Source organism: Sebastes umbrosus, chromosome 1 (assembly GCF_015220745.1).
Source record: "Sebastes umbrosus isolate fSebUmb1 chromosome 1, fSebUmb1.pri, whole genome shotgun sequence".
Taxonomy (NCBI): Eukaryota; Metazoa; Chordata; class Actinopteri; order Perciformes; family Sebastidae; genus Sebastes; species Sebastes umbrosus.
The window spans coordinates 12,561,727-12,573,688 of NC_051269.1; the positions used below are offsets into that span (position 1 = coordinate 12,561,727).

The following is an 11,962-nucleotide window of genomic DNA, read 5'->3' on the forward strand; positions in this document are numbered from 1 at the left end:
GACAGGAGCACCGACACTAGAGCAAAGCAATGTAATACTATGGACGGGGACAGCAGAAAAATATAATTTAGCCACCAAAAAGAAAGGCTCACCTAAAAAATTAATATACGTTTAAGTGTACGCTGTCTAAAATATTTTCCGATGGCAAACTGAACTGAAAGTGAAACTTATCTATACTGTTTTTGTCATCTGAGCCTGCTGGCTTTGGAGAGAGCATAGATAAGTTTCACTTTCAGTTCAGTTCCCCATCGGAAAGGGCTGTCTGACGGCAAGATAAAGTGGTGAAAATATTCTAAATATAACGTACACTTAAACTGATACAGATTTTTTTTAGAAATCTTTCTTTTAGTCCCCGTCCACAGCAGCACATTGCTTTGCTCCGGTGTCAGTACCCGTGTCTGTTTCTCAGTGCTGGGGGCGTGCCGACCGTCACCTACTATAAGTAATACACCTACTATGGATAAGTACCTCATACTGTACAACCCTACTTCAAAACACCCGAACTATCCCTTTAAGACATTGAATTGATGCAACAGATGTCCCCTCCTTATCTGTGAGTATCAGCAGCATTTATGATTTTGTTCTGCGTCTTCGCTCTGTCCCTCACAAACGAATGTTGAGGATATTTTTGAAGACTCGTTTGAAGTTCCCATTGCAGAGTGGGTATATAAAAGGGTTGAGGGTGGAGTTGATGTAGCCTAACCATATGGTGAACATGTGAAGGTCATGGTGCACGCACTCTCTGCAGAACGCCATGACCATGAAAGTTATGAAGTACGGTATCCAACACAACAAGAAAGCAGCGATTATGAAGCCCAACTGCTTGGCTGCCTTGTGCTCTTTATGGATCCGCAGGCTTTGGATACGCTGACGTGATTGGTCGATAAACCTCTGCCACGTCTGTCTCAGAGTCATCGCGTTAGTCGGGTCCAATTTGCCGTCTTCGACCCCTTCCTCAGTCCAGGGCAGAGCGTGACTGGGGTCGTAGTCGCTGTAGAGAACAGAGGTGTATCTCTGCACGTCTGAAACCTGACCGATATCACAGACGCCGCTCACTGACTTTGGCACCGTGACTTGACATTCATTTAAAGACGCTTGAAGTTTGTTTTCATTGTTCCCCTCAGAGCATATTACGTCCTGCGGCACCGACGGTCGACTCAGGGGAATCTCAATGTCTGGCTGCTTCTCCTCAGGAGACAACGAGCACCTTTTGACCTTTTTTGCCATTCTGAGTCGTTTTGTTGTCATGGCGAGCAATGACGTCTGCTGGCACTTTACACCAATTTTCCTGTGAGATCTGGATGAAGCGGTTTTAGATTTATAGGGATCCTCGAGGGAATATCGCTGATCTAGAGTGTTCTGGTCCAACAAGCGTTGTTTTTTCGTGAGTTTCATTGGAACGCCACATTCCCTCTTGGGTGATTTGGAGTAATTTTTCACCGGCGTTTGGTTATTTTGTCCGTTCTCATTTTCCACAAATGAGTCGGTCGGATGAATGATCCTCTCCCTCTCCCTTAGATGTTGCCTCACTGCCAAGTAGATGTGCGTGTAAAACCACAGCATCAAAATTGAGGGTACGTAGAAGTTGAAGACAGCAGTAATGACCTTGAACCACGTGACAAAGCGGAAATCCGTGTCACACTTGTTCTCCTCCTCGGGTTTAAGGTCCACATGAGTGAAAGACCTCCATCCTAAAATTGGAATAATCCACATCATTGACAGCAGCCAGGCTCCAGAAATCATCACGCTGGCTTTTCCCCGTGTTCGATATTTCAGGTACTTGAGCGGCTGTCTGACGGAGCGGTACCGATCCAAACACAGGATAAACAAGCTGAAAATGGAGGCTGTGCTCGCCACGTAGTCCATAATAAGCCAAAACTGGCAGACAGCCCGTCCCAGCTTCCATTCGTCCTCCAACAAATACACCAGGTTCAGAGGCATGACCGTGGTCCCCACGATCAGATCCGCCACAGACAGGCTGACGATGTAGAGGTTCCCGACGGTGTGGAGGCTCTTCTCTCTCTTCACGGCGTAGAGGACGAGCAAGTTCATCAAGATGGTGAGGAGAGAGAGAAATCCCAGGCAAACCCCCAGCAGGGCGTTGTGGAAGCGGCCATGGAGGGTCAGCGTGTGATTGCTCCTCAGTGAGTCGGCGTCGAGGAGGCCACTCCAGCTGTTGTTGCTGTTATTGTTGACGTAGTTGCTGGTGTTGAGGTGAAGAGGGTCTGTGGAAGGTGACAGACCAGGTTCCATCATGGTAGGTGCGATGGTCACCTCTAGGTCCAGTCATATCATGGACGGTGTGTCTTAAACGGCCAAAACATGTATGGAGCAGTAGGTTTTAATGAGGTGTATTTACTCAGTTTGGATCCAACACCAGTGCACCTTGATGTTAAAAAGGTAATCCTTTAAATACTGGAAAAGTTGTTGTCTTGATATGTAGTCCATTTGCTTTATAAATCCAAACACCTGGAAAACACAAAGGACAAAAAAAACCATTAACATTTGTCACAGTTTTTGTGTTTCACTTATTGTTACTTCATTTAATGTCTGACCTTCACTGTGCAGAATGATGTAGGTGCAGAGTTTGACACTAGAAGACTGTTTTCAAATTCATCTGCTGACGGAGGAAAGTTTCTCTGTCCTCACCTTAAATCTGAGTTTAACGGTCCAGTGTGTAACATTTCAGGGGATCTATTAGCAGAAATGGAATATAAAATGCATAACTATGTTTTCATTAGTGTATAATCACCTGAAACTAAGAATCGTTGTGTTTTCGTTAGCTTAGAATGAGTCCTTCATATCTACATAGGAAGCGGGTCCTCTTCATGGAGTCCGCCATGTTTCTACAGTAGAACAGACAAACCAAACACTGATTCTAGAGAGAGCTTTTCGTGTTTTTACGTTAGCTGCCGGTCACCATAGTTCTCCAACACACTTGTGAAACTGCAGTAACATAGAGTGCAAAACTGTGTGTTCCGCTAGCCACCATCTGACTTCCGTTGCTCCTAAAGTAGTATTATTATGGTACTGTAAGGATGGCCTCTGAGCAAGGTGAACGGCGTTACCACAATCTTGGAAAAGGAGGAGTGAGCGGAGGGGTACTCAGTTGGTTGCAATCTGCAACCACACCACTAGATGCCACCAATTCCTACACACTGTACCTTTAAGCATAAACCTGCTAAATTCAATATCGAGAGCATTAATAAAGCAGCAAACAACGATTTGCTATGTAAAGATATAGTAGAGTAATGTCTACCTGAGCAGTGTTTACATAGCCGGGTTGGCCGTGTGTGCTTTTTGCTCATGTTCATGCATGTGAGCATGCACTGCTGGCAAGCTCACGGCCGCTGCTCTGCACTGCTCTCATACAGCGGTTACAGCTTATAACGCCGTCCCGACTGACGCCGGCGTTGCTGAAGTGTAACACCCACCCTTGGATCCCCCTCAGGTTAACACTGTTAGCACTTTTGCCGTTTTTTTTGCACTGTTAGCGCTGTTAACACCGTTAGTTGCGAGCTGCTAGCTTGCCGTTGCCATGTTGAGAGCTGTTGAGAGGCAATAGAAATGCTCCCAATCCCGTATTTAGCACCTTTTAGACAGGCTAGTGAGCATGATTTTGTGACATATTTACTAGTTTGGAGGCCAATTATGGTCCAATATTCAACTCACACAAGTGTGACGTGGAAACAGGAAGCCTCTAGTGGAGAAAAGATACTTAAATACAACTCGACACTTACTGTAATCTTTTCGCTTTTTGGGTTTGGATGTACAGCATGGCTAAAATCTCTCTGGTCTTTCTCTTTCGCTGTCCAGCTGGCTTTCTTTAACACTCACACAAAGGGGAGGGTGGCCAATCTCTGCAATGACAGCAGTAGAAAAAGCAATTGGAGGAAAGGAGGCAATAAACTGCTGCTGGTGTTGCATGATGGAATATATGTTTTAGGATTTATAAAATCTGCACCATGTTTGATTCAACATGTTTAAATCTGCAAAGCACAGAAAGACATCTCATATTAAAACATATCAATATACTGCTGGAAAATCTGATCACTTATCTAGACAGTTTGAGGTATTGATTTTTTAAAAGAGTAGACTGAAATAAACCCGTTGCCATGGAGGCAGGTGGAAGTTTCTTTATATTTCTTATGTGGACTTGTCTTTCTGTGATAAACCTGTGAATTTAAATACGTCATTTGGCCTTTTCAGGATCCTCTGATTCACACCTAAACATAAAACATTATTTGTCCAGCAAAAGAGAATCAGCATGCTTGTTATTTTGCCAATAAGATCATCACATCCCACTCATATTGAATCATTCCTCATAAAAAATACGGAAAGAAACTCATGTCTGTGTAAAGCCAACCTGCTAAATGAATAAATAAATGAATAAAACAATAAAAACTTTAAGAATGTGGACGTGAGGTTTGGTGTGTCCTCAATAAGAAAACATACTTATATGTAAAACAAAATCTAAATCGTAATAATTCAAGAGGGAGAGAGGAAACATGTTGCTTATTGACTAAGCAGAAACATCAGTTTTCAAACCCATCCATCTATTTTCTTCCCTATTTATCTAACGGATATGACTACATCATTTTTTTGTTTGTATCTCTGTATTTCTGTGCCTGCATGCTTACTCACAGATGACACACTCATGAGGAGGAAAAAGAAAAAAAACTCACACTTTAGTGCTCACACCAGCTGAGAGGTTTTTAGCAGAGCATCCTCACAAAAGCACTCATAACTGGTTCTGATATCTTTTTTTAATATTAAAATGGAGCAACATTAGTAGAATAAAGATGTCTTTGCTCACATCAGTTTACATCTCGTTGCCTCCACCAATTCAATAAATACATAACTAAGCAGAGAGACTGGTAGTATTGGGAGCAGTTAATAAACTATGGCACTATCCTGTGGATGCTGTATGATGGATGTTATAGCCTTCCAGGTTTAATGTATAAACAGATGGAGATACTGACAGGAGCTTGATCCAACAGTCAAAGCTTCAAATTGGTGATAAAGTCGGTTTTATGCCACATTTGAAACCAATTCACATTCACATTGTACATCTATATGCTTCATATTTGAGGCTGAAAAAAAATAATTGAAGCCTCTCAATTAATAATAAGCTCTTAGATGATGTATCATAAATCTCTTTGGCTTTGAATCTGAGCTGAAATGTGTGACTGTAAACATTTTGTCTATATCCTCTGTGTTTATACGATAACTGCCTCCGCAACACAAATATTTAGGAACCATATTACTCACCGAATTCGCAAAGAATAACAAGATAAAAAAAAGGGATGAATGTCAGAGAAAGCAAGTCCACAACTGGTGCGTATTTGCGCAGCTCACTCTCACTTCACGCACCAGAAAAGGACAGGAAGATTTATCCAACGCGTAATTGTTCAATACGATTATGTTATAATGACCACTGCCTGCCTGTCTGATGTCATTAGAAAAGAGCCGGGACACAGATTAATGTGTTGTTGAGACCTGATGGAGCCTATCTATCTATCCAAATGAATAATGTCTCTCTTGTGTGAAATACTACATACAGGTCGGTGCGCACAGAGAGAGACACCTGTTGAGCGTCTGCGCGCAAAACTTTTAAGGCTTTTTCAGTGCAAAACACACAAACACATGAATGTTTTATAATAGTCTGATAATGAATTGGCTTTTGCCATTAAAAAAAAAAAGTTGGATCAGTTCACAAATGTAAGTTAATGCAGCCTGTATGTGTCTGTCCAGTAAGAGGAGACAGTTTATAGACTTACCAATAATAATAATAATGGATTTCCAGGAAAGTCCGTTTAATTCCAGCTTGTATTCCGGATGAAAATCAGAAAACGAGTGAAGGACAGAGGTTGGATTTACAAAGAAAAAGCCTCTCTCTCTCTCTCTCTCTCTCTCTCTCTCTCTCTCTCTCTCTGTGTGTCTCTCTCCTCTCTCTGTCTCTTTATGTGTCTTTCTCTCTCTCTCTCTCTCTTTCTCTCTCTCTCTCCTACTCTGTGTGTCTCTCTGTCTCTCTCTGTCTATATCTCTCTATGTCTCTCTCTCTCTCTCTCTGTCTCTATCTCTGTGTCTCTCTCCTTCTCTCTCTCTCTCTCTGTGTCTCTCTGTCTCTCTGTGTGTCTCTGTCTCTCTCTCTCTCTCTGTCTCTCTCTGTCTCTATCTCTCTATGTCTCTCTCTCTCTCTGTCTCTCTCTCTCTCTCTCTCTCTCTGTGTGTCTCTCTGTCTCTGTGTGTCTCTCTGTCTCTCTCTGTCTCTGTCTCTCTATGTCTCTCTCTCTCTCTCTCTCTCTCTCTCTCTGTCTCTCTGTCTCTCTGTGTGTCTCTCTGTCTCTCTCTGTCTCTCTCTGTGTCTGTCTCTCTCTCTCTCTCTCTGTGTCTGTCTCTCTCTGTCTCTCTCTGTGTCTGTGTGTCTCTCTCTCTCTCTTTCTGTGTGTGTGTCTATCTCTCTCTTTCTCTGTGTCTCTCTCTCTCTCTCTCTGTCTCTCTCTCTGTGTGTTTCTCTCTCTCTCTCTCTCTCTCTCTCTCTCTCTCTCTCTCTCTCTCCAGACTTTTTACATGATATCTAGTTTAATTGCAGCCATAAAAATTACCTTGTCACTGGAATTGGTTTTCACCTGATGGAGTGTGGCGTTATGATTGGTGTGTTCTGTTGCAGACTTTGAGCAGGAGGGGGATGTAACTTCCTCCATGTCATGAACCCAGTGTTATCTACACATTACTGTAATGGAAAAAAATGCTATTCATCACACATCCTTAAATACTAAAACATCTGTATTTAATCTTTTCACTTTTATTTACCGCTGAGCCATTTTATGGAAATCCTGCATCAGAGAGAGAGAGGTGAGGGTGGGAGCTGTTTGTATTATTAGCAGGGGCAAATAAGGACACTGCTGTAATAGTGTCATCAAGTCCACACTCTGCAAGCATCATGTTAAAGCATATCAATTTGGGTTGCTGACTGGGTTTTGAGCAATCTCTCCAGCTATATGGCTCACCAGGGCAGCATGTCCACCCACGCCGAGTGTGTCTCACCGTCTCCACTGAGGATTTACGTACATAAGCATGACTAGTTTGTCTTGGGTGCATGCCACCAGTCTGTTTAGAACTTAAGTCATAGCTCCTCTAAAAAAAGAAGATATTTTGTGAGGTGTGAATCAGATGTGTTCCCTTGAGAAGGATCCAAGGAAGTAGCCAAATAGAAATGGACATTTAATGTGTCAAAGTAGCAGTGTTAAAGGGAAAGTGAAAGTTTGGGTATGGTTGTAAATGCTACAACATTTTTTATTGCTGCTTGTTTTTGTGTATATTCAATTTCATGCCTCTCACCACAGGGTTTTGATTACAATCTCATATTAAGAAGCTATATTTCATGATTGTTAATTACATTGAATTGAAACACCTGTTTATGCAAAATCTATTATGAACAGCTTGAAATACTTCGTACCGCAGCTTTCAAGAAATGTAAAGTCTCAGGTTGGTCCTGAAACAATACAAATGCACTCATCTACAAAGAAGACTAATAATGCCAAGTATCAGCTGTTACTTTCACAGTCAACATGGATGATGTTGCAGATGAACAGTTGACCAATCAGAGGATGTTTTGTCTGAACTGATGATATTTGCCAACTATAAATTCTGATTTTTCTGTTGGAACAATGTGCACTCTCGAAAGGCACTGGGTTTCACACTGGGGAGAGCTTTCTGACAAAAAATCAAGCATGTTCGATAACATTTGGCACATCTCACAGTAGTGGGGTGATGTGGCTCCTATGATGCTGCTAATGTGCTGATTCTGAGAATTAGTCTGGGCTTCATCTGGGGCTCCTCTGGGTTTTGACTCAATGTGAAACAGCTACTTGGCCAAAGGGAGTTGTGATGTGTCTGACCTGATGGAAGCATGGCGACTGTAGGGGAAAGTTCACGAGGTCAGAACGTAGTTTCTTTTTGTTGCATGTATAAATTTATGATAAGGTGTCAGGAGATACACATTTAAAGATTTATAAAAGGTGAGCCTGACAGTGTCATAATGGGTAACATCCAATGTCATGTTTCTTCCAGCTGGGTGTGTGAACTATGATATGATTTGTTGGTTTGTATGCAAGCAAGCAACAGCTCAAGAAATACAGACATTGGGAAATAAAAACGTTGGCCTAATGGTGGTGTTATAAGAAAGGTCACAGAGACACTAAAGTCAATAGATTTTCCCCTCTTGGGAGGGAGTGTGTTTTCTGGATTTTATGCCACTCTGGTCATAGTTAATATCTGAACAAACCTCCTCTATTTGGCAGAGCCTGAGGTTCAGACCCAGGTCATTCTAATACAACATTAATTTGCCCCATTGTTTCATACATAGATTCTTCATTAATTTTGTAAAGATTTACTTAAAATACATTTATCTATAGGAGCATTATTAGAATAACCGGCAGTGGCTCAGTTTGTGTGTACTTGGTTTGGAAACCGTGGCCGGTTCAAGTCCAGCACCGACCAGTAAGTATGGAGTGTGGATTGGTAGCTGGAGAGGTGCCAGTTCACCTCTTGGGCAGTTGCTGAGGTGCCCTTGAGCAAGGCACCAAATCCATAACTGCTTGTGTGGGTCCTGTGTGTGCATGCATGTATTTTGGGCCTATGTGTGTGTGCAAAACAACAATGAGTGAGTGAAAACATTTAATTTCCCCCATGGAGATTAATAAAATGTGTCTTCTTCTTCTGTGTAATAGAAGAATCTTCCTCTTCTTCTTCTTCTTCTTCTTCTTCTTCTTCTTCTCCTACACACCTACAGTAGATGCCTTCATAATCCTTAAAATTTTAGGAAGATGTAGATGCCTTAGCCAAATGTTCTTTCAGGTTTTTGAAACATGCAAAACAAACATTAAGTAGTATTTGCAAAGCAAATACCATCTTATCTTTGTTGTATATAGAGTATTATCTCTGTCTTATATATTTTAATGTCATATACAGTATATTGTATTTATATTCATATTTCAAGCACAGGAGGCAAACAACCATTTCACTGCAATATAAAGATATGTTGAATATGAGACAAATAAAAACCTTGAAACCAAATAATGCAGAGCGGGAAGCTGAAGGCAGCTGTGGTTTGTCATAATTCTGTCTTAAGAGACTTAATTTTCCATTATCTTGAGATAACAATCACACCACCATTTTAAACATCATATAAAATGAGAATATTTGAGCACACTGAGCATCATAATTGAACGAAGATATAAAGATAAATCAATTAGAAATACAGTATAGCCTACATACGGTATAAATGTTGTCAAATTATTCACATGAGCTAATTGGTCCAGCTACTGTATGAAAGAATCTTTATATCCCGGTGACAATATCAATGATGTTATTAATGTTTTGTTGTTCTTGTAAGTACAGTGAAAATGTCTCTCACTCATTTAAAGTGTAACTTAAAGCTGTTTCACACAAAGCACGCTTTTCGTCCAAAATATTCGCATGGAAATTTATAAAAACTGATTTTGTGGGTTCATATTAATGATGGCACACTCCTGTGGAACATTCATGCGGGGGAAGAAATATTTGGACAGACCTCGATTTCAGCAGATATCTGCCTTCATATATGTTTGACTAATGAAATCCTTTAATCCAACTGAACACAGTCATTTTGCATAATAATTAGCCACCATGTGCTCCTGTTTGCTGCATGGAGGATGTGTATTTTCGGAGAAATGGGCCTTTGAAAAATGTGCGTTTGTTTTCGGGGTACCGGACTGTCTGACAAATGGGCTTTTTTTTCGGTCCAATGGGATATTTTTCGGACTATTGCTGTTTCGGAGTAGCAATGGGCCGTACCTTTCTCAACACCAAGGCCTATAGAAAGGAGGCTGGGTCACGCGTCATATCTTTGGAGGTAAAAACACATGCGCAGTAAAATCCGGTCTGCACTCGCCGAAATTGAGCCAATCGCAACGCACGGCCGCAGCTTCAGTTACACTGCGCATGTGTTATACCCCATACCCCAAGAGCCATGTCCGCCTGTGACCCAGCCTCCTTTCCATAGGCCTTGCTCAACACCTTGTAATGTACGACAAACACTACCACCTCAACAACTAAATAGAGGACAATATATGGCTTGAGATCGCCCAGCAGCTGGGATACGATAAAGATGATAATGTAGCTGATATGCACTTACTAATGTTATATGTTGGTATGTGGGCTAGCTACAACAGCTAGCATTAGCATCAAAGTTTGGGTTCAATTAGCTTATTTATTGTATAGTTAATGTTAGCCCCTTAGACATTCTCTGTCTGGATAGGTTTAATCAATTTATTAAATTTTTAATTTAAATTTTAAATAAAATTGATTGAACTTTTGCGGTAGATAACGGCCAGGAAGTTATATAATGCTAACAGGAAGTTAACATGTGTGCATTAATAAACTGATTGATGCATGTAATACAGCTCTATCTATTTAGCAGTTTTGTTAACTATTTTGTTAAAAGACGTATGAACCACAAGGCTATATTACACTCTATGTTACACAGCTAGAATGCTACCAATGATAGCTAAATATGCCTTCAAACTTTTTCTCTTAGAAAAAAAATGTAACGTTTTAAATGTGACTCCTCTAACGTTAGACTGGACGGTGAAAAACAGACAGTAACTCCATATAGCTCGTAACTTTTCCCCCATATCTGCGATGGTATTTCTATCCATCCATAAAGAGATGCATTTCCTCTTGTTGGCCACTAGAGAAAGTAATCCGATCCGTATACTATACCGTTTCACAGACACAAAACGAAAACCTGCGGAAATGAGGCGTTTCAGTAAAGTCTTTTATTGTATGTGACTTTAATCCGTCTCATAATGCTGTCACAATTAAAAAAACAGTTTCCACAATCGACTTTAATCAAATTTTGCAAACAGTTATTTGTTATGTTAGGCAAACATGCAGTAACAAGATTTTTTCAAATGAACAATTAGCACAACTTGTGATATTTTTTTGTTTTACCACTTATAGGCCATACGACGACACCAGATCCAGTATCATTGGCTGAAGAAGACTGTGAGATGAGGTTGAAAGCAAAGTAAGTGAACATATGAGCCTACAATATTTTGTTACTCATACTATTCTCAAAGGTAAAGAATGAATTTATGTGCTCAGTTTATTAGTTTTACCTATGATTTCTGGTATGTAATGTGGTCATGTTTTGATTGCTTGTGCCGATTGTCTGCTCAACATTGTTTTGTATTAACTGCTTGCATTGTACATGTCCTAATTTGCATGTTGCTTGCCTTACTCCTGTGAGCTTTTTATCCCGTCCAACATGTTTTCGGCTGCTTTCTCCTGCTCTAATTTTACATGTAGGGCGTTGTTGTTTTAATGGCAAATTTACCCTCTGACCTTTTGGCTAAGGCTGGCTCATTTACAGCATATACTCTATACTTATATATGTATATACAGTATGAAAAAAAAAATTCTCCCTCTCACCCTTGTCGGGTGGTATCTGTGTCTTCCTCAAGCTCGGGTCCTCTACCAGAGGCCTGGGAGTTTGAGGGTTCTGCGCAGTATCTTAGCTGTTCCTAGGACTGCACTCCTCTGGACTGAGGCTTCAGATGTCATTTCTGGAATCTGCTGGAGCCACTCTCCCAGTTTGGGGGTCACAGCCCCGAGTGCTCCTACTACCACGGGGACCACGTTGGCTTTGACCTTCCACAATTGTTCCAGCTGTTCTTTCGACCCTTGATACTTTTCAACCTTTTCATGTTCCTTCTTCCTGATGTTTCTGTCAGCTAGTATCACCACATCTATCACCATTGCCCTCTTTTGCTGTTTGTCACCCACCACTATGTCCGGTTGGTTAGCCAGCAGCTGCTTGTCAATCTGGAATCTGAAGTCCTACAGGACCTTAGCTCTGTTGTTCTCAACCACCTTCGGTGGTATGTACCATTGGGATTTGGGTACTTCTGGTCCA

At 41.2% G+C, this 11,962-nt stretch overlaps 1 protein-coding gene across 1 annotated transcript; it reads right to left on the bottom strand.

The window, feature by feature from the left end:
• Positions 1–256: 256 nt before the first annotated feature.
• Positions 257–5,940, bottom strand: hrh1 (histamine receptor H1). The gene is made up of 2 exons (XM_037787360.1): positions 5,781–5,940; positions 257–2,469 (listed from the first exon to the last, which is right to left on the bottom strand). Exon 2 carries the CDS (start codon positions 2,254–2,256, stop codon positions 604–606), a length of 1,653 nt encoding a protein of 550 aa, XP_037643288.1. The 5' UTR covers positions 2,257–2,469; positions 5,781–5,940; the 3' UTR covers positions 257–603.
• Positions 5,941–11,962: the final 6,022 nt, after the last annotated feature.

Excerpts from the sequence above, each read along its gene's own strand:
- hrh1 (XM_037787360.1), bottom strand. The coding sequence starts at position 2,256 with ATGATGGAACCTGGTCTGTCACCTTCCACAGACCCTCTTCACCTCAAC.